General features: G+C 44.5%; 1 protein-coding gene across 3 annotated transcripts in view; it reads left to right on the top strand.

Moving 5' to 3' along the window:
- The window catches only part of LOC104563553 (vesicle-fusing ATPase), a 67,553-nt gene that overhangs the window by 35,466 nt on the left and 10,072 nt on the right, over nucleotides 1–22,015 (top strand). For all 3 annotated transcript variants that reach the window (XM_062016929.1, XM_062016927.1, XM_062016930.1), the window contains exons 9-17: nucleotides 4,256–4,455; nucleotides 6,247–6,412; nucleotides 6,961–7,035; nucleotides 8,808–8,995; nucleotides 12,641–12,736; nucleotides 13,368–13,524; nucleotides 14,600–14,733; nucleotides 15,936–16,002; nucleotides 16,182–16,261. In XM_062016929.1, the coding sequence (XP_061872913.1) occupies nucleotides 4,256–4,455; nucleotides 6,247–6,412; nucleotides 6,961–7,035; nucleotides 8,808–8,995; nucleotides 12,641–12,736; nucleotides 13,368–13,524; nucleotides 14,600–14,733; nucleotides 15,936–16,002; nucleotides 16,182–16,261 (1,163 nt within the window). The remainder of the gene's footprint in view (nucleotides 1–4,255; nucleotides 4,456–6,246; nucleotides 6,413–6,960; nucleotides 7,036–8,807; nucleotides 8,996–12,640; nucleotides 12,737–13,367; nucleotides 13,525–14,599; nucleotides 14,734–15,935; nucleotides 16,003–16,181; nucleotides 16,262–22,015) is intronic.

Raw genomic sequence — 22,015 nt, forward strand, 5'->3', positions numbered from 1 at the left:
AGAGGTATTTACTCTTTTGCCACACTGATGGCTTCTTTTCAAGATGGCTTTATTTGTGTGTACTCTTTTTCTGAGAGTCATGATTTTGTTTGTGCAGCCAAAGGCATTCCATTGGAAGCTTCTCCAAAGCTGATCTGTTTTCATTTTTACCACCTTCCATCAAAAATGAATCAGTGTTGTGCCATTGTCATAAATCTAGTTATCGCCTCCTCGTATGTGTGTGCATTGAACTTCTTGCAGCCATACAAGATACGAGAAAGCTGTCTTCAGAGGTCTAGGAAGAGCTGCCTTGGTTGCCCTCTCTTTACAGTGGCAAATGATAAGTCAAAATAAAAAGTCTGCTTAAAAGAAAACCCTTCTGTTTCGGGTGTAGCCCTTTCCCTCTCTCAGCTTTGAATTAAAAGCAGAAACAACTGACTTCAGTGTTGCCACTTCCCAGTAGCCCATCAATCCTCCAGGGAGGTGAAGTGGAGGTAGGGATGTAGGCTGATATAAAGCTGGTCTTACCGGATGAGAGGAGGGGGAAATTCCACCCAGCTACATTTTTGGGGAAATTTTGTCTGTGTGGCAGGTGAAGTCTGGAAAGCCTGATCTTCCTCTAACCTGCTTGAAGATTAATGTGCAAAGATAAGCATCTCTCCCTGCTCAGGGTCTGTACTTCACCATGGGCGCAGGCTGCGATGGGTGATCTGTATGATACCATCACTCCAGAATGCTTTGATTTTAATGAGAAGGGGAATTACAGTCCCAAGGAGAAAATCCCTGTTACACTAAAACATTGCTTCTGATCTGTCACAAAAAAATAGTGAGTTGGACAAAGAAACTTCATTTTGTGTGTGAGTGACATTGGGGATCAACCTAGCGTTGCTTTCTCTTGGTAACACTAGTAACTGCTGCTGCTACGAGCTTTTTCCCTGTCACTTTGTGCAGAATGCTTCCCATATTGGTGTGGTTTAGTTCCTACTCAGCCTCTAACTGTGTGTCATTACATTGCATAATGAAGTATTGGGTTACTGAATGACCTTTGGTTTGGAGTCCTAACGGTGCGCTTAACGAGTTAGAGATGTCTGCACTGCTAATAAGTTGTGTTCATGAGATCCTCATAATAGTATTGACATTTGGGCTGCATGGGTGAAATCAGCAAAGGGGAGATAAACTTAATCAAAATTCCTGTGTGGTTCCTAGGATCCCACTGTGATTTGAGACATAACATTTGTAGTTTGTCATCACCTGTCTATTTTAATAAAGTCCCTCTTGTGTTTAAGGCTTTAATTTTAGCCAGGTGAAGGTAGCTATACAGGGAAATCTCTACTGGCGTAGCTCATGGCAATTTTATTGGAACAGAAACTCATTGCTTTGATTTCAGGAACGTTCTTCCACTTGATTAAGACCCAGCTCTCAATGTTGCCTGTTCAGGGGCAACGGAGTCTGGCAGCAGTTGGTCAGTAATGTCCTTGATGTTCAGATGTGGGGGAACCCCCAAGCATGGTGTTATTTACTGGAGACTGAAGGCACTACCTGACTCTGGCTGAGCTTATCTGGGCAGTTGTCTGGTTGCCTCTGGGATCCTGCTGTGTCCCAGAACTGCTCTTTCAGCTCTAGAGGGATGAGCAGCTAGTGGCAGATAGAACTGAGGACTTTGGCTGGCAGCTGAAGCAGTGACTGGCCTTTGACCAGCCTGCCCGCTGTCCCTCTATCCTTCCTTCACTTCCATCCTTGAGTTATGTATCAGACAAGAGGTGATGCTTTCTCATGATAAGCAGGTTTGAATAGGAAGATGGTGGAGGCTTTCTAAGAAAATGCATCTGTAACCATGCCAGATTGCTTGTTGCTTTCCATACGCTCCCACTGTGGGAGATGAAACCTCAGGTGCAGTTACCCTTTGCTGAGGCTAAGGAGGGGAATAGTTGGACTTTCCGAGAAAATCCTTTTTGGGGGGCTCTAGAAGCGAAGCTGGACAGAATGAGGTTGCACCTCCTTCTAGGAGAGACATTGTGAATTGCAGGAAGACAAAAAAAAATAGGAATGGACTGTTCTTTGTGTTTCTTCTTTGAAAGCACATTGGAGAAAAATGACACTGCACAGTACCAATTTCCTGCCTCTTTCGAGTCTGCTTGTGTACATGTGTCCTGACTTGCTGGTAGCCTTTTGATGGCCTGTCTTGCTTGAGCACAGTGGAGCTGTCTGAGCATCATTTTGCTTGGGATTTCCCTTCAGAAGCATCACTCATCGTTGAAATCCTGCTTTGTGCTACATAGGTGATCATATTCCTCTGCGAAACACGTTCACAATACCTTTCGTGACATTGATTTGACAGGAATAGCTTTTAATTTATCCGTGCCTCATTCATTGCTGGGTGAAATTAGTCTTTACTGGCAGTGTATGCTGTTTATGTTTTTGACTTGTAGATGCCTGAAAGCTGACTAATGGATTTTTCTTAGCTAGAGCTCTTGATTTTGGTAGGAAATGTTTTATCTGCAGAGAAGCCCAGCAAAATCTTTTGCCTTTATTACCATGCTTCTTCAGTGCAGCACCGTTGCTCTCTGGGGTTTTGGGATCAGGTGCTCCTCGTAGCAATGCTCTCCTGAAACTTCATTTCACAGTATGAGAGAGAGGGAGAGTAGTGCATGTGGGGAATTGTATTGAGCACTTATTCAGATTGAAATTAATTCTCTATTGCTGTAATCTTCAGGAGTAAAGGAAATCACAGTTGAGGTATTGGTAAACTAATAAAGGAGAAAAGTACTTGCTCTTTAAAGGCAGAAGGCTGCTGTGAGGTGTGTGCAGCCCTGAGGACTCTGCTGTGTGGGCTGAACTTACCATGTAGCTGAGTCAAGCCAGAAGGGAAGCTTTTCTGTGTGAGTGACAAATAGCTCAATGTGCCCAAGCTCGTTCAGCCTCTGACTGTGGTAGGAACTGGGCTTGAGTCCTCCAGGCCTGAGCTGTGTGCTGCCAGTTTGCTCCTTTCTTGTCTTTTGCCTTCACCGTGTGCCTTCAAGCACTGCAGGACATTGGATGGTTTATGGCTTCAAGGAAGTCAAACTGCAGGAATGCACTATAAAGTGAGAGCATTGTGAGTGTCCTCTACAGCATGGGACAGCTTCTGTCATTAATGTGTTGCTTTTTACATCAAACAATTGATACTTCAAGATTTCCAAGTTTTTCAGTAAACCTTGAAAGAAAACGTGGGGCTTTTTTATCTTCAAGTACAGTGACCTGTGTGTTCTTTGCTTGTCCAAAGCACGTGTGTGGGGATTTTGTGTGGCAGTGAGATGGAGCAAGGGAACAGGAGAAAGCTCGACTGAATTCCTGACCTCTGTAATGAGCCACTGGTGTTCAGAGTTGGCCCCTTTGTCAAGGCAGATGCCACATGTGCTTTTCTTCCGTAGGCTGCAGTGGTATGTCCTCACTGGTCTGGTCAGTGAGAGTGACACTGACTGGAGTTGTTACTGTGTAGGAAGGGAACTATTAGATGCAGCAGTGCGTCAGCTTGATGTTGGTGCTGTGTGTGGCCAAGTTGTTCTAGAGCGTCCGAAGAACATCTTGAGTCCATGGAGACTGAATGTTTTGCTGTCTGCACATCTGTCTTTTCTATGAGCAAAGTGATGTGACAGAGTGAGGAGTTGATACTTTTTGTTGTGCTCAGAATTGTGTAGGAAGAAATAAATTGCTGACATACCTGCTGTGGCCAAAGTCTTGAAAATTGGTTACTTGTAGTTTTGTATTTTCTCTTTGGGCTTCGTTATCAGCTGGGAAATAGAAATAGGAAATCTACTGCTCTGCAGTGCCTGCTTGTCCTGAGTTGCCAGTACGTCTCTGCTTGGTGTTCAGGGTGTATTGTCACGTGAAAAGCACCTGCAGCCGCTCACTACCTGGGGATGATCAGCATCCCTGGGATCTGCTCTTGAAAAGTATGTTATTTGCACATTTACCAGGTGATCTCTGTCACTTTGCATTACCAGCCAGAAGTTACAACCCAGGCTTCCAGTCCTTAGCTATTCACTTGACATGGGAGAGCATTTGTGCTGTTCTACAGGTTATTTTTCCTGGCCCTTGCTGGATCATTGGTGTGACTGATCCAGTCTGGCAATTCTGTGTTTGAGTTTCACCTTTGATAAAGGCACTGAGCAGAGCTAAGGCACATCTCTGCCAGGTCCCTGTAAAAGCCCCCTGTCTGCAAGCAGCAATTCCCTTCTTACTGTGCTGCTGGTTCCATCGGCAGCCTGCTCACTAAACTTCTTCTCTTTTGTTCTAGGCTGCAAGCATGTGAAAGGCATTCTCTTGTATGGACCTCCAGGCTGTGGTAAGACACTTATGGCGAGACAGATTGGCAAGATGCTGAATGCCAGAGAACCAAAGGTGGTCAATGGTCCCGAAATCCTCAATAAGTATGTGGGTGAATCCGAGGCCAACATCCGCAAGCTGTTTGCTGATGCAGAGGAAGAACAAAGAAGGGTAATGCAAACATAGATAAATAGCATGGTCAGTATGAGTGTGCCTGAAGAATGACTGGAAAGGAGGTTTATAATCAGAAAATTACTGCTTGCAATAAAGGACTGAGTCACTGCTTAGCTTGTGATTACAGTTATTCCTTGGAAATCACGGAATATTAGTGTTGTACAGAGTCACACGCTGACAGCTGCGAAAAACAACCGTGGACCTGAAAAGATAGCTGCTGTGTAACCAGCTGTGCTGGAGATGGACAGTTTGTTTAAATTCCATGCAGAAATACAGTAGGGCCCACTTTGCTGTGCATTGTGGGGTGTGTCACCTGCTCAAAAGTGCTTAGCATGGGATTACAAACATTTCCCTCCTTTTTCTTGTCTCTGTTTTTTTTGTGAGGGAGACATAATGAATCTAATTTGATTTTTGCTGCTAAAGTCAGGTGGCACATAACATAAGGTGAATTTCAAGTAAGTTTTCAGAGTTTCAGGTTTTTGGGTTACAGGCTTGTTAGTGTCAGTATATTGCAGTCCTTGAAGTGTTACAAATGATAGATCAGTGTTTTTTCTCAGCAGAAGACCAGTGGATGAGAATGGTGTCTTGAAATGAGGGAATATAGCTCTTTAAAACTTGAACATAAAGATTCTGTTTCATCTAAACTTGGTTTCTTTTAAACCCTGACTTGAGGTGTCTGTCAAAAGCCTGGTCTTTGGTGTGAGGATGTAAATATTTATTTCACATATGTTGTGGTAATTTTTCCCTGCCGTGGATCACTTCATCTTGGTATCTGGTAAAGGAAATACAATCAAGCAGGTCACAGATTAATATAGGAAAGTGTTTTCAGAATGGATTACCAAAGGACATGGTATCCCTTAATTTTGTTTATGCCTTTTGAGATTGCAGATTTTACTAGTGGCTTCAAAGCACTTAAAAGTTTTACTGGCTGGCAAGTCAGCTTTGCATGGTAGCCCATACTGATGTAAACAATCTCCTCCTCTCTGGTTGTTGCAATATAACTGAAAGCCGTGAGCTGCCTTCCCTTTGCAATAACACACCTGTTAAAATAGACTTTATATTGGCTGGAGGGGATGGGCCTGATGACAAGTGGTGAGATTAAAAAGGTCTTGGAAAGGTTGGTATTGTAATGACTTGTGTCTGGGGCAGATTGCCAGGGACAGCACATTTGCCCGGTGTTAATGTGGTCTCCACTGTCCACAAAAGATGTTTCAGAGGTGGAATTTGAAGGGAAAAAGCTTCATAATACAGTCACAAAAAGTATCCTGTTCTCTTCCCAGCTGCGAGCGCTTCACCTTTGAGTGAACCTGGAAATAAGCAGTTCTGCTCCTCACTGGCACTGAGCAAATGGACTCCTTAAAAATATTAAGAACAAAGCTGCTCTGGCAAGCCACGTGTGTACTAACTTCAGTACAGCCAGGGTGTTTCCCCCATTGGGTGCATCTTTCCACAGATGTGCTGTGTTCTGGTCCTCCCTCTCAGAGGGCCTTCACAGATACTGAGTGTTGTGATTCTCTGAGCAGTCTGTTCCAGCGTTGGGCTTGTGCTTTTCTTGTTCAGTCTAGTTCTCATCCTTGAAACACTGCTACGCTTCACCAGTGTCAGGTCTGAAATGCTGTGTTTGGTGTTTTGGAAGGTGTCTGATATGTGCATAGTGAGAAACTGAAAACACTTGGAAGTGTCAGTGTTCTGGTCTCCATGGCTGAGCTTGTTGAGAAATGACTGTTTTGCTTGGATGGCTTTCAGGGGTGATATGTGGCATTCCTGACACGTTTCTCTCTCCGATAGCTTGGAGCAAACAGTGGTGTGCATATCATCATTTTCGATGAGATTGATGCGATCTGCAAGCAGAGAGGAAGCATGGCGGGTAGCACTGGAGTCCATGATACCGTCGTGAACCAGTTGCTCTCCAAAATTGATGGAGTAGAGCAGCTCAATAACATCCTGGTGATTGGTATGATGGTCTTGACTTTCTCTGTTATTGGGTCTGGTTGAAAACTGCTTGAATTTTGCTGCAGGTCAACCGAGTTATTACTGATATGGGGTCTGTTGGGGCTAATCTGCCCTGAATGACTGCCCTTTAGCAAGCATCAGTAGCAAATTTAAAGGGAGATGGTGTTATAATCAGCTGTTCCTGCTGCTCTCAACAATTTCTTCTTGTAGCTTTTGATAACAAGTATTTTGTAGTTTCCTTAAACTTGCAAGGAATGCTGTGCATGATGTGTCAGCATATGAAGGAGTGGGGCTTTTCTAGCTGTGTTATTGAGTTGTCCTGGTACCGACAACGCTGCAAGACACAGTCACAAGTACAACTTTGATCCCTCTTGCCCTGGCTCTGCTTCAGAGCATGACTTTCCCAATATTTCTGAAGATGAGTATCTTTTGTCTGTTTCCTTGAGATGCTTTGAGGTATCTTCTTAGCTCTGTGGGATGTATTCGGGAACTGGAGACCCACTTAGTAAGGTCAAATGACGCTTAGCTTGTTTTTGCCTTTGAATTCAGGAATGACTAACAGACCTGACCTGATTGATGAGGCTCTGCTGAGGCCGGGGAGACTGGAGGTGAAAATGGAGATTGGTAAGCAAGCTGACATACTGCTGTACATAAGTTCATGTGCATGTATATCATAATGGGAACAATTAACCAGGATGGCATAGGTGCTAAACTTCCTCCATCATATCACCAGCAAATTTAATCAGCCAATTAAAAGTACCATTTTAGACTTACCTCCTGATAAGCCATTGATCTGATACCAGCTTCTGTCCAGCTGAAGGGATAGGTATGGGCAGGCAGGACCCTGAATCTCTTACGTGAATGAAAGGAGCCAATTACTGGCACCAGAGCATTCGGGGGTGAAAACTGTGGAACTGTTGAGCAGGCAGGTACAATGTGTGAACAATTCTTGGCTTGGAGATGTACAGATCACTTTATTTGCATGAAACGATAACAGGGAATTTCACTGCAGGAGCTTCAGATGTTAAACAGCATTAGCCCTTGACTCCTGAAACCGGCAGGTCTGGATTAATTACATCAACAGAACTAAAAGTGAGCTGAAGACCTCTGCTAGCTGTTTATTCTACTGAGCTGGAAAAGCATGCTGTCTGTCAGGAACTTAAAAGGGACTTTTGTAATTGTATACACCTGCCTGACGCCAGTGCAGGTGAAATGACAGAGTATCTGGTAATATACGATTTATTAAGAAATTAAGCCCAAATCTTCTTTGATTCGTTAAAAAAATGTCTCAGTTTGCATATGAGATCCGGGGTTGGATCAGTAAAGGTCCTAGTGGAGAATAAAGGGGGAGTACACTGTGGTGCTCAGTTCTGAGGTTAACAAGTCACAGAAGAAAGTTTGAATAGAGAATAGCATGGGATTGGCTGAAAGCTTAATGATGCTGTCTTGCAGTGAGAAACTTCAAATTGCTTGTGATCTGTGTTTAATTGCAAGGTTGGAAATGCAGGGCCAGGTGTATAGTTTGGAAGACATACAGATGGCATCAAATATTTTCTGACCTAGGCACCAAAATTCTCCAGCTGTAGGGAGCCATCAGTGTTCATGTTTTGTTTCCTTTCAGTTGCAGAAAATTAGATGCAAATGTCTATAAAACCCTAAAGATGATGGGATGTCATGTAAGAGTGACAGGCAAAATGGTGATTGTCTCTACTGGCCTGAGCTCTGGGGAAACTCTTGAAATCTGATCTATCAGTGTAATCTAAAGAGCTTGCTAGGGATTTTTTCTCTTATCCTTTAAAGGCTAATGTCAGTCTTTGAAAGAGCCAGAAACAGGGAAGAGTGTTTGTGATAGCTAAAAAGGAAAGATTTGAGGCCAAAGAAGGAATGAGGAAGTGAAACAGCTGCAGAGGTAACCTGGGCAGGGAGCTAGTGCTGGTGCTTCAGAGCTAATGCTGCCCTTGAGTGCTGTAGGAAAGAGTTTCTATCAGGCATTACTGTGTGTGGAGCTCATGAGGACTGTAAATACACCTAGAACGCTAGCTGTGGTGCACAGACAGCATTAATGGCTTCAAATGAGATGGAGGCTTAAGGCACTAAGGTATTTGTTACGTGCAGGAAGAAACATTGAAAGAAAGTTGTGCCTATTCCTGACACCATACACAGAAAAGGGAAAATAAGGAAGTGTACAGCAGGGCACAGAGAGTGATTGGAAGTCAGCCTGACGTATAGTTATGAGAGACAAGTAGCACTGATGAAGGCTCTACACAGGTACAGTCTTTCCAGATTGACACAACTACAGGGAGTTAAGGAAAGCCTTCAGGTGCTGTGCTGAGACGTGTTCTGTGCTGATGGACGTGTTCTGTGCTGATGGACGTGTGTTCTGTTTGAAACCTCAGGCTTACCGGACGAGAAGGGGCGGTTTCAGATCCTTCACATCCACACTGTCCGGATGCGGGAGCACCAGCTGCTGGCTGAAGATGTGGACATTGCAGAACTGGCAGTTGAGACTAAAAACTTCAGTGGTGCTGAGTTAGAAGGTTTAGTTCGAGCTGCTCAGTCTACTGCTATGAACAGACACATTAAGGTCAGTCCTGTTGTCTCTCACTGGGGCAAATAAAAGGGAAAATAAGTATGTTTAGAGTCTTTTCTTAAATGTTTTCTTCCAAATGCATCTCAGCATACCTTAGGAGATAAAATTCATATGGACACCACTTATTCACTGTGCTTTCACATGGTTCTTTTCATCTACTGACCTTCCAGTGGCTCTTGCATAGCTGAGTGGGAATGGAAGGTGATTGTGAACGGATTTTGATAAAAACAGAAAGGAACTTCTTGAGATCAGTTCATGGATTGTGCCCAGGAGACAAGGGGTGGAAGTGAAAACAGTCAGTTGTAGGGGAGGAATCTCTGCTAGAGCCTGTGCAGCTCAATGTGTCCGTAAGTGATCTATAAAGAGTGAGGAAAAGCAAGGAGAGAAGGTCATGTAGCTGTTTTGTGGTCGTAAAGATGAAGGCTACCTGTGGAAAACTGCAGAAGGCATTGGAAATAATGTGAGAGCACAAGGTGCAATTGATGAATTTAGTGTACACTGGGGAGAGGAAGTTCAGAAAGGGAGAGGCAGTGATAGGGACTGACCTGACCTGGGGTCAGGTTCTTGGAGTTACAGGGATCTTGAAGTATCAGCTCAGTCCTTACTGGTGAAAAAAAGGAACTGCAACATCAGAACTTACTAAGAGAAGTATACAGAGCAAAAGTGAGGCTGTGATTGTCATGCCTAAAATCCCTGGTATGTTTGAATCTGTGCAGTCCTGGGACACCCACTTTGAGAGGCCACGGTAGAGCAGTGGGGAAGGAGAGGTACTGGAGGGTTTTAATTGGAAAATGGTGGTTAGATGAGGATTTCTCAGCCTGAAGAATACGTGATGAAGGGTCAGGAAAAGTATGTGAGCTCAGGAGTGTAATGGAGTCAGTGCATGGGGAGTGACTGTTCACTCTTTCCTAAACAGGAACTGGGCAAACAGCAGATGACACCCCGCAGGGCTGTGAGCAAAGCAAAGGACATGTGTGTTGTGTGAAGACACATTTAAGCTGTGGAAGGAGTCCTTTGCTCCAAAATTTTAGCACCAGTAACGTCTTAATTGAATGTAGGAGGAGCCTGTACAGTGTCTTCCATTTCAAACAACTCTCTTGATGATTGTCTCTATGTCCATAGAGCTTTGTAATGCTCTCAGCTGGAACGTCCTCCATTCTAGAGGAACGTTGCCTTGCTTTCCCAGTGTGTGCTGGTGACGGGAGGTCAGCGTATTAACTGTTTAACTGGAAGGGAGTTAAGGACCATGAAATGTCAGGCTGTATTAATCCAGATGCAAAACACAGTATTTGATGGTGTTGAAGTATGAGATGATTAGCTGGTGAGGAAGGAGGCTGAAAGGCACAGCCCCTTTGCTCCAGTGGCCAGGAACTGGTGTGGATTACTGCAGAGACAAAATGCTTTCATTTAAGCAAGAGAAATCATTTTGCTGCTTAGACATCTGTATCTCCTGGGACCACTCTTCCTAAAGGAGAGGTGGCTCTGTACCCCTCATATTTAAAAAGTTATTAATTGTTTCCTATGGCAAAAAGCCACAAATCATCAGTTTCTCGTTTTCTTCTGTTCTGTCTCAAACAACAACAACAACAAACCCCTCAGCAGCTCTGGAGGTATTTTTATCCCTTCACAGACAAAACATTTTCCTTAAATAATTGATTTGGTTTATAGCTGATGTTTTTTCAGCGCTTGAATTTTGGGTGAGTTTCGAGGCCATTAGTGTTTTGATTTATTCCCTGCTGTGCCAAAATGTCACAGTTGGAGAAGAGAAGATGGCAGTGCATGACTGTAGCAGCGCAGTCCCCTGCTTTAGGCTGGGGTGTGATTGACACCTCAATAACAAATGCACGTACATTCAGATGTGGAGCGGCCTCGCTTTGTGTTTCTTCTCAAACATTTTGACGTAGCATTTTGGATAATCTTATTGTTTATTCTGAAGATGTCTTCAGCCAGATAATGCACTGAGGTATTTTATTTTCTCCTACAAGCACTGCAAAATGTAAAATATACATCATAGGCCTGACCTAGTTTTCAGAAGCACCTGTGAGAGGAAACAGCACAAATGGAAAATCAAGGGGCGTTACCATTCTGAATCATTTAAACCCTTCTGATCATCTCTCACAGTGTGTTAATAACAAAGGGGAGGTTCTTTCTTTCTTAGCTTTTAATGAGGTGTAAGTTTTAATTTTTAAGTGTACAACCAACTTCAGAAATCGTTTGCTACTGTTCCAAGTGCCTTCATTTCCCTCTGCAAAGCAGGAGAGCCATCAGGCTGTACTAAAGGTCCCTGGGGCTGATGTGTTTGGCACCCTTTCTGTCTCTTTTTGTGAGAAGGGACTCTCATTTTCAATAACTACAACTCTGGTTATAGTTCTTTGTTTGGCACAGTGTTATTGGCTGCTCCAGGTTCCTGAGGTTGCTGTTTAGAGGTGGCATTTGCTACTCTACAGGACAAACATAACGTGATCACTGCTGTTGTTATGTTTTCCTTTTCCTACTCAAGCACACTCCTTGTAGACCATCCTAGTTGGAAGAGGAGGTCTCTCAGACACATCTTCGAGGGTTAGAGTTATTTGACTCCCCCATCTCCTTGGTCTTGGGAAAAGGTGACAGACTGACTTGATGATCTTAAAGGTCTTTTCCAACTGTAATGATTCTGTGATTCTGCCTTCCAAGAAACCCTGAAATCCCAAATTTTTAGGTTCTGAGCTGTCAGATCATAGAGGGCCATTATATCCTTGGGTAGAAGCAGGTGGTGGTGTAAGACTCGGGCAACTTTCAGTGTAAATTAGACTTGTTTTGGAATCTAGAGGAATTATTACAATTTAATTGAGAAATTCAGAAATCATCAAGTCTTTTAAGACCACACTTTGGTGGAAAAGAATGAAAGTCTTTTGCCTTGTCTCTGTGCTACTTAAGAATAGGCTTCTGCCTTACCAATTGACAGTCAGAGGTACCTTTCTCACATCAACTTCTGCTCCCTCTTGTGACTAATCCTTTTTTTGATACCTCAAACTTGGCTTGGGCTTCTCAGCAGCCTGCACCCATAGAGTTGGAAAACTGGTGTCAATGCACTGCTGAGTGGGGAGGATGAGTGACGGACATTGTCTACCCGGGTTTGTCAAAGGCTTTCAGTATGATTTCCCACAGTGTTCTCTTAGAGAAACTGATGTGTTAATGTCTAGACAGGTTGGTCTGTGGGATGGGTGGGAACTGGCTGACAAGCTACACCCATCAGATCCATCATCTAGGAATGGGCTGGAATCTCCCTCTGTGGAAGGTAGCACTCTGTGGAACAAGAGCCAAAGGTCCTGGTGGACAAGCAGCTCAGTGTGAGTAAAGAGTGTGTTGCTGTGCAAAGGAAGACAACGTGCTGGGCTGCATCAACAAGGGCATCACCAGCAGAGATAAAGAAGTCATTATCTCTCTCTGCTCAGCACTTGTCAGGCCACTCCTGGAATATCATGTTGAGTTTTGGTTCTTGCTATGCAAAAAAGATGTGAGCAGACTGGAGAGGATCCAGAGAAGGGCCACAAAGCTAATGAAAGGACTAGGAAGCCTGCCACAGGAGGAAAGGCTGGGGCTGGTAAGGAGTCATATGTGGTGCTGCTGAACTTCAGTGTCTTTTATTGCCTTTATTAGGCCAGCAACAAAGTGGAAGTGGACATGGAGAAGGCAGAGAGCTTGCGTGTGACAAGAGGAGACTTCTTTGCATCTCTGGAGAATGATATCAAACCAGTAAGTAGGTGCTTACATAACTCCAGTAATAGTCACCAGTACTGTTAATGACATGAGTTTACAACCTCCTTCTGGGATCAGCCATGCAGTGGTGCCCCGTGGGCTGGGAGACTGGCACCTGTGTTGTGGGAATGAATGCAGGGAGCCTCTTTCTGCCTGCAGTGCTGAAGCTCTGGTCTGCACCTCGTTGCATGCAAGAGTCATAGAAAGGAATAGAACAAAGAAACAGAGCAACTTGGAATTTCTTCTTATCATATATACACTGTCCCTTTAGGCTCCCTGTCTCAGGTAATGATGACAGCTTGGCTATGGACTGGAGTAGGAAGTTTAAGCTTCACTTTTGAGAATTGCCTTTAGTGTGGATTCAGAACCTATTGGCAACTTGCACTGATGAATTTGGTTTTGATGGTATATTAAAAGATGTTTCTAAGAGTGTGTGTGGTCTCCATCAGCATTCGGTGCTTTGAATGGAAATGTTGTGTGGCAGCAGTGGCCCTTCCAGCACTGAGGGTCTCACTGAGACATCTTCCAGAGGCTCAATCCTGGTCACTTGGGTGATATTTAGTTGCTTCATGTTTTTCTGGCATGGTGCAAAATTTCTCAGTAAAATAAACATTCCCTCTCAATACAGGCATTTGGAACCAACCAGGAAGACTATGCAAGCTACATCATGAATGGTATTATCAAGTGGGGTGATCCAGTGACGAGAGTGTTGGATGATGGGGAGCTGCTTGTTCAGCAAACCAAGAACAGTGACCGCACACCTTTGGTGAGCGTCCTTCTGGAAGGTAGGTTTAAGTGTCTTCTGCAAACTCTTCCAATCATCTGGGCATCTGTTATATCCTGCAACTGTATGTAGAGAACAACCCAGGAGGAAAAATACAATTGATCTCTTTCAGTTTACTGGAGTGAAATTGCTTTAGATACTAAAACTGCCTTCTCAAGCTGAGATACATCCTGGTCTTGGAAGAATGGAAAAGGGAATGTGCCCAGTTAGTCACCTAAATGAGGATGTTTTACAGTGAGAGCATCTCCAGCTGAGTTACTTAACTAAATTCTCTCCAAAGTCACTGAAGACCTCGTCAGTGTAATTAGCTGAGTTCATACAGTTAATCTGGCCACATTTAGGTGTGTGCTGTTAGACAGAGGTGGATTGCCCTCTATCTAGACTGTTACTGACTGTGAAGTGTCTAGGAAACTAGTTCTAGTATCTATGGTACAGATACTGGAGCAGAATTTGTTATTTAGCACTTCCTTTTTGTTTTCCTGACATCAGAAAATGTGAGTTACCACTATTGCTTTGTGGTCTGCAGATTTGAAATTAACCTTGAGCAGATCACCTGAAGAATTCTGTCTGCTTGTGGCCAATATATCTCTTCTACACAATACTTTGTTATCCAGATTGATTGTATTGGGTCTATAGATTAAGATGTGTCTGTGGTCTCTGAATTATCCTGATGTGAATTCAGGCAAATGACCAATTGTCTCTGTCAATATTTACCTCACACTCATGCTGCTGACTTGTTTGCCATGGTACCATCAGAAACCCTGTTTAGAAAAGGCATAAACATAGCCCAAGAAGCTTCTCCAAAACACAAACACATGCTACTTTGGATGCAGTGGCCAGTCCTACAAAATGTATAATGTCCTTTTTTGTGCTGATTTTGTGGCAAATCAGTTGCCACAGTTACATTCATTTCCTTCCTCTGGAGGATTGGATTGCACTGGGAGTCAGTGTGTGTGAGTCATTTCAAAATGCAGATAACTCTGAAGGAGTTATAGATATCCTTAAAATACCATCCATGCTGAGCCTCAGCAGAGCTGTTTGCTCCGTTTTTTTATTACGTTTGTCCTTTGTTTCAGGTCCCCCACACAGTGGGAAGACTGCTCTAGCAGCAAAAATAGCAGAAGAATCCAACTTTCCCTTTATCAAGATCTGTTCTCCTGATAAGATGATTGGATTTTCTGAAACAGCCAAGTGCCAGGCTATGAAGAAGGTACTTATGTGTCCTGCTCTTTGCTTGATCACAGTCCAGTTCAGTGTTCTCTAGTGGATGGAAAAGGGAGTTACTCTTGGGCTTGTGTTTTCTACTCTCTGTAGGTCCCAAATTCCTGTGCATGCATTTATTTATAACGTTGAATGAATGTTTGTGTGACACTGACACCAAGTGAGTCAGGGAAGGTCTCACATCTCTGTCCTGATTGGGTCTGGTACGTAGTTGTGAACGAAAAACACCATCTGTGATGAGCAGATCGGGGGCTCTGTCTGCAAAGATGAAGGCAGGAAGGGCTTAGGATTGTACTTGGAAAGAACAGGTCCTGCCTGAATGAGGAAGAGCTTTGAGGTGGTTATATTTAGTTAAACAAGAGGTTTTAAAACCTGGGGAGCATGGTGAATGCAAGCAAGTTGAACATCTTAAATCATTTCAAGTAGCCACGTGGAAGGAAGGAAGGAGATTTCGTTTGCTGAAGCAAGGCAGCACATATTCTTCTGGCTGAATGGCACTGAGTGAAGTGAAATGTTACTCTGGGATCAACTTGTTGCCAAACTTCATAATTTCTGAGAGAAGGAGTGTGCTTGTAGCTGGAAGCTCAGTTTGTAACTTAGATTCAAAAAGGAGCTTTAGGACCTCCCTTGGATCAGTGTATGCTGGAGGTAGTCCTGCAGTACCACCAATGTCCTAGTGCTGCTTACTGTTTGAATCCTGAGCTTTTCAGGACACTGGTTTGCTGCTGTGTCAAGGGTGCTGTGGAGGCTGGATCTGTACCTGGTCTGCAGGGGTGTTTTCCCTGCAGCATGTGATCAGGAAAATAACCAATGCCCAGCCTGGGTGGAGAAGCTTTGCAGTGCAGTAGTGGGGGATTTTTGTGTCTGGTGGTGTTATCAGTATTGCCCCAGCTCAAAAAACCCAGAGGAATGTTGCTCTGTTTTGTCCATGGCTTCCAACTAAGCACAGGACAGCTGGATTTTTTGCCAAGTGTGTGGGGTGAATGAACCAAACTGAGCTTTGAGTTTGCTGAGATGGCAGTGTTCTGTTAAACGTGGGTAGGGTCTAGTCTCTCGGTACTTACCTTTTCATTCCTTGTTTATTCCTCCAAGTACTGCTGTGTTCAGCTAAAAACATGTCAACAGGTCCTGTCATGACTGTTGCACTTTTACTGCTGAGATGTAACTGTGAGTCACCGTGCTGCTTTTCAGATCTTTGATGATGCATACAAGTCTCAACTGAGCTGCGTTGTCGTGGACGACATCGAGAGGCTTCTAGGTGAGCTGAGATGGTGAGAGTGAGCGAGCTCTGTTGTCTGCTGTGCAGAACACTCGGGTATTGCAAACCAGAAATGACATGGAACCATTTACTTGGGAGCCTTGAACTGTTTTTGATCCGGTGAAGTGGCTTAAGTGTGTACCTGCTGAGTGGGCATTCAAATGCACTTTTCCTTTCAGATTATGTGCCAATTGGGCCACGGTTCTCTAACCTGGTGCTGCAGGCCCTCCTTGTGCTGCTAAAGAAGGCCCCTCCTCAGGTAAGAAAGTACTCAACGGGTGAGATGCCCTCTTCCTCTCAGAATTTTGACAGAGGAGAGCTTTGTGTCTTGCTGATAGCTGCCATGCTGCCAGTGGCATTAGTGCTGTTGTCTCTGATTCAGTCAAGTTAATCCCAGGCTGCTGCTGTGCATTCAGTGAGACGTTTCTGCGATAACTGCCACGGAGGCAGCGTCAGTGCTCTGATGACTTAAGGCTGAGTCTTCTGCCGAAGATTCTGAAGTACTGACTGAGGAAACAAGTTTAACCTTCACCATGTCAAACTTAAACACGCAAGCTGTCTGCTTTCTGATTAACTAAGGAGCTGTTTTGTCCAAATCAATCCCTGGCTCAACCACATGCTCCTTCCTGATGTAGAAATCAATTTCTAAGTGACGTATGCTTGTGGATGTCAGGCTTTTAATTTGTTCTTAACTTGAAATTATCAGGTGTTAATTGCAGTGGGGGAGGAAGGCTTAAGATCTTGCATCTCATGCTGATCCTCTCTATTTGCATTTTCTGGCTGGGTGAAATTTAAGCACATCTCGGGTGACAAAGTTTCTGAAGCTTTCACTGAATGAGACAAACAAGGGACTTTTTTTGCCAATTTTCCCAATGTTCAGTGGAATCCTGCTATGTGTAGGAAGATACCTGCATGAATAAATAGCATACTAACAGGAAAGCCTTGAAATTGGGGTCAGGAAAAAGCAGAGAAGCACAGCCTGGATGAACGAGGTTTCTTTAGTCACTTTTGATATCCTGGAAACATTTAACGTAAGTGTGAGTCTTGTGTCATGACAGAGTTTGGTGAAAAGACCTTTCAAATATAAAGCTTTGAGCTGAATTGTAATGCCACAGGCCTCAAAGTTCCCCTTGGGACTGACAACCTGAGAGAAAAAAGATTTTCTCCTGGTGAGCTTTCAATGCCATGTGAAGTCTCTTAACGTGCAGCGTGGATTCTGTCACCACATGTTGGAGCAGAAAGGCTGCCCCTGGGCAGCAGCATGGCCAGGGGGGATTGTCATAATCATGTGTAATCGTTGCTTTATTGCTGAGTATTTCTACAGTATCAGGAAATGACTGTTCCCATAAATCAATAGAACACAGAAGCAACAGAGAATAGAACTTGATTTGGTTCGGTGGTCAAAGGAATTCTAGTAAATTGTCCACCTCATCACTGCAGCCTCTGAATGTGTTTTGCTGTTTAGACGCCCTTTTGCTGGCACCCAGGTCTTCCTGAAAGCAGGATGCAGGGCTGGAAGCTCTCAGATATTTGCCAAGTTTATGCATGTTGCTAGAGATTTGTACTTTGCAATGTTTGAAATGCCCTTGAGGCTGGAAGACTTTGGGTTGACAGCCAATATTATGGTGACTTAAGCCATAAATTGTTGGAGGGCAGAGAGAGAGTTTTCTGAGGAAGTGTCACTGTTTGATTGATGATGTGGATTTTTTCTTTCTCTTGGTTTTTTTTGAAGTGTCCACTGTTGGCTACTGTGGAAATTAGGACGCTGAGTTAGACATGGACCCTTTGGGCTGATCTGGTTTGGCAGTTCTGATGACAGGCTTCTTGAGAGTTCTCTGTGATAGTCATGGCATGTGGGGATTTTTTTTCATTGACAAAACTCAGAACAGTATATGAAAGGTAGAGTCATGCAGAAAAAGGCCCTTTCTGCTGTGGATGTTTACTGTGAAACATTGAATTTGGGCATGGAGACCCTTGGGGTTTGTGAGCTCGAGGGAGATGGTGCTGTCGGTTAATGAGCGCCCTTCCAACTTCCCTCTGAGATGACTGGTTCTCTTGGGGAGCAATTTATTTGGAAGCAATGGCTCGTTTCGGGGGCTTTGTTGCAATTTGAGATGCAGATCCATGCTTTAAATGTTCATGAGTAGCATCAGTAGTACTAAGCTGCTCCATGAGGTCAAACCAACATGGATTTCTATGGGATTAGGATCATGGTTTAGATTCATTCCTTGTAAGGAATGAAGTGTCCTGGGATGTGCCAAACGTGTCCCTGTGCCGAGAGGAATCATTGGCAAGGTGCTGCGGAGATAATACCTGTTCTCCATCACTGTCAGACTCTTTGCTGTTTCAGGGGGGCCTGAAACACAGTAGATGTAAAAAGCTGAGGGAGAGGAAGCTGGAGGCAGGTGAGCTGCAGGGCAGGAGCGAGCAGGGCCTGGAGGGTGCGTTCCAGCAGCAGCTCTGCAGCCCCCATCTCTGTGGCCCAGATTATGTATTCACACAGTGTTGTCACGTCCCTTGCAGAGAGGATGCTTAATGTGCAAGTGGCTTCCTACAGTTACTGTAGGCTAGATGTGTAAGAGGAGGGTTTCTGGGATGAAATCTTATTAATTATGCATTGAGGTGTATGTCTCTGTTGAATTGGCTTATGAAAGCTGCCTCCCAGGCTCCCTTCTTCCTGGTGAGGCTGTGTTATTTTAATGTGGTGGAGGAAGGACAGATACTTGAGGCTTCTGATTTTCTGGGCTTTCTGGCTTGTTTGTGCTTTGCAGAAGTTTTGAGTAAACATGTTAAGACTTTAAAGAAGCTAGAAACATCTCTGAGTTCAGTTTAAATTCCCAGTCAGGGCTCATGCTGTTCCACTCAACAATGCTTAAATAGTGGTATCTGTTACTACTGGTTCAAGGAGACTGGAAAACGTTGCATTTTGTATAGCACCTTTTTTTAAACCAATTAGAAATCTTTTCTACACTGGATTGAAGAGAAGAAAATAAACCATGTTCTCCTGGGTCTCTGTTTCAATCAAGTTTCCCTGTGTTGTGCTGGAGAAGAGACTGGGGGGGATAGAAAGACTGAAAAGGACTGTCGCAGCAGGGAGCCGAGCAGGAGAAAAGGACTTCTCTGAGAACTAAGCAGCAGCAGCTCCGAAAGCCGAAGCTGCTTCATCTACATGCAGAGTCACACAAGGCATGGAGACACTCACCAGCCCCACAGAGGTTTCACATGTGCTTCCCTGCTGGTTGCTGTGAAAAGCTAACAATTGTCTCAAAGGGTGAAAGCCCATTGCAGCATCCCTGCGCTAAGCTGGACGTACAATTTGTGCAGTGTTACGAAACGTCTGGCTTAGCGAGATGCTCCCGGCCACTCTCGTGGATGCCCTTCCACTGCTCCCAGAGGCCCCAGCCCCTCTGCTCTCTGGGACACTGCAGGCTTTTGCCAGTTTCTGAACGCCGATGGGGGAAAGGGGGGAATAATCTCCTTGTTTGGTATCTCCTCCGATGCACGCCTCAGCCCGTGTCACTTGGCGTGAACTGGAAGCAGCTCTGACCAAGGGTGGCCTTACCTTTGTGCTTGTAAACCCGGGGAGCTGTGACTTCTCCTGTTACATGTGAACAGCTGTTGACACCTCAAAACAGACGTGGAAATATGTAAGTGTCCAACAGTTGAGTGAACAACTGTTGGGTGATGGACAGGGACACCTTGGTGTCCAACAACACTTGGTCATAGTGTAATTCACGTTCTCTTTAACTCCCCTTGCCTAGGGCTGACTGCATTCACAGCAGTTCTGTCATTTGAGACTCCACTGACACGCTGAGACCCCATGTGCTTGTAGCAGCGTCCATGTAATTCTTCCCTGCTCTAGCTTGTTTTTGGTAGCCAGTGCAGTAAGGCGGTGCCCGTTGGGGAGTGAGCACTGTGTTAGAAGATTCAGTCTCATAATGCTTGAAAATATGGTGGTTTAAAACAACTTCCCCTTGATGTTTGAGTCCCATAGATCTCTGCATGTCTAAATCCTTCATTCAGACTAAATCCTTTAGTAGAGAGGGCAAGTCTGAGGTTATTTATGTCCCTTCTAGAAGGCACCTCTCCACTGGGTATCCCATCAGTACAGAGGGATCTTGGGCTCCCAGCTGGGGCACTTCTGTTGCCTAAAAGTGGACAGGACAAATCCAGACTGAAGTGTCAAGTCTCATCTCTGTTAATGGAAAAACTAGGCGTAGAACTGCCCTGGTAACGAGTCTGACACCAAACAATATGAAGCTGTTGAAAAGGCTGGTTCCTTCTCTGCTTGGTAGTTTCTCTCTTGTTATGTCTGATCTCTGGAAGTTCAGCTTGAGGCTTGTCTTCTGTGGGCTGGACACATGGTACATTGCCTTTGGAATGGCTGCTGTAGAAGTTAAGGATCGAAACTGTGGGTATTTGTGCAAACAGGGGCACTTGAGCAGTACATCTCCCAGCAGCAGGAGCAAGGGCAGCGCTGTCCCGCCGTGGGAGAGGGCAGCTTTTCCAGCTGGGCTTGATGGCTTTTCATGCTTTTGTGGTAATGCCTGGGGCAAAACATTTCTGACTTGTAGGTTTTCCACTTGTTTTGCTGCAAGTTGCCTGAAACTTTGAAAAGTACAAGGGGCTCCTGACACTTCATTTTCTTCTGGTAATGGATACAGCAGAGATTATGCTTGTTTTACGGTAACTGGTTTGCCAGTGGGTCAAGTTTAAAGGTGGCAAGTTGAAGCGCAGAGCTGCTTTTGAAGAGAGCAGGGGAGAAAAAACAGTGTGTTTTGGCTGGAGCTGTTAAAAAATGTGAGGCAGTGTTTTGCAGAGTAGCCATCTGTTCCGGTGATCTAAACAGTGCTCCTGGATCTGACCTTTGTTCAGTTGTCTGGTTGCTTTGGAACCGAGTTAAACTTTTGCCATTCTTAGTGTTGTGTTTGCTTGAGTTCAGCTGAGCTGTATGGTGAAAGCAAACCTCTTTTTGTTCAATCTAGAGCTGATGTTCTAGTTTCATATAGTGCTCCCTGGGCTTTGTTTTGAAAAACATCAGTGTTCCCCCTTATCCCCTCAGCCTCACCTGTAATCTTAGAGAACTCTCTGTTTACCCCCATCAGACTCAATTTAGGGAAGTTATTCTGACCATCCCTGTTGCTTTCCTCTGGTTTCTCTGACTCAGTGATGTGTCTGTCCTGTCTCAGGTTGCACGTTGTCTTACAGCGCAGCCTGGCTTCATACGGGCGCAGTAATGACTTTTGTTTTACTCTTTTCTCATTCTGAAAGGGCCTGAGTGTTTGCATTTTGAGTAAGGTTTAGCACTGAGCTGGTGTTTGCACAGAACTGGCCACAATGACCGATTCCAGTGGCTTTCCCAAATGGTAATAAGTCATTTGGAGTCATTTTTGTGTGTGTAGTAATTATCCACTGGCCTGGTTTACAGCAAGTTTGGGTTTCATCTGACTAAGTGTGGCTGCCAGCGGTTTGGTTCGCTGTGACTGAACTGGTTGTTTAGAAAATAGTTTGCTGTATGAGTCCAGAGTGTAGGCAGCATTTCTGGGAGGAGCTAAGTGTCATCTGGGCTCCATTAGCTAAGGAGGAAATGTGGAGAATCGAGGTCATGCGTGGACACCTCAAACTACAAGAGGTAAAACTCAGTAATTGCGCTTCCGTGCTGCTGACATCCCTTCCTGGTGAGACCTTTCAGGCTCTGATGAAAGCCCAAACTAGGCTCTGTTTTTGTTGTGTTGTAGCATGGATACATCAGTGTAGAAGTTGCTCAGGTAGCATCCTTCAAGCAGTTAGTCTGCAAAATGTTATTGCTTTGGTTGATGTCATACCTGCTGTGCCAGGCACTGCGCACATGCTGTTAGCTAGATTTTGGGAACAGATACTGCCTTGCTGGCTGCAATTGAGCATATCTTTTTCCCCTTTAAATGCTCGTGGTTCATGGGAAACTATTATCAACACAGTCCCTTCCTCAAGCTGTTCTGCATTTTGAGAGTTGCACACAGTAATAAACTATTTA

Source organism: Colius striatus, chromosome W (genome assembly GCF_028858725.1).
Source record: "Colius striatus isolate bColStr4 chromosome W, bColStr4.1.hap1, whole genome shotgun sequence".
Taxonomy (NCBI): domain Eukaryota; kingdom Metazoa; phylum Chordata; class Aves; order Coliiformes; family Coliidae; genus Colius; species Colius striatus.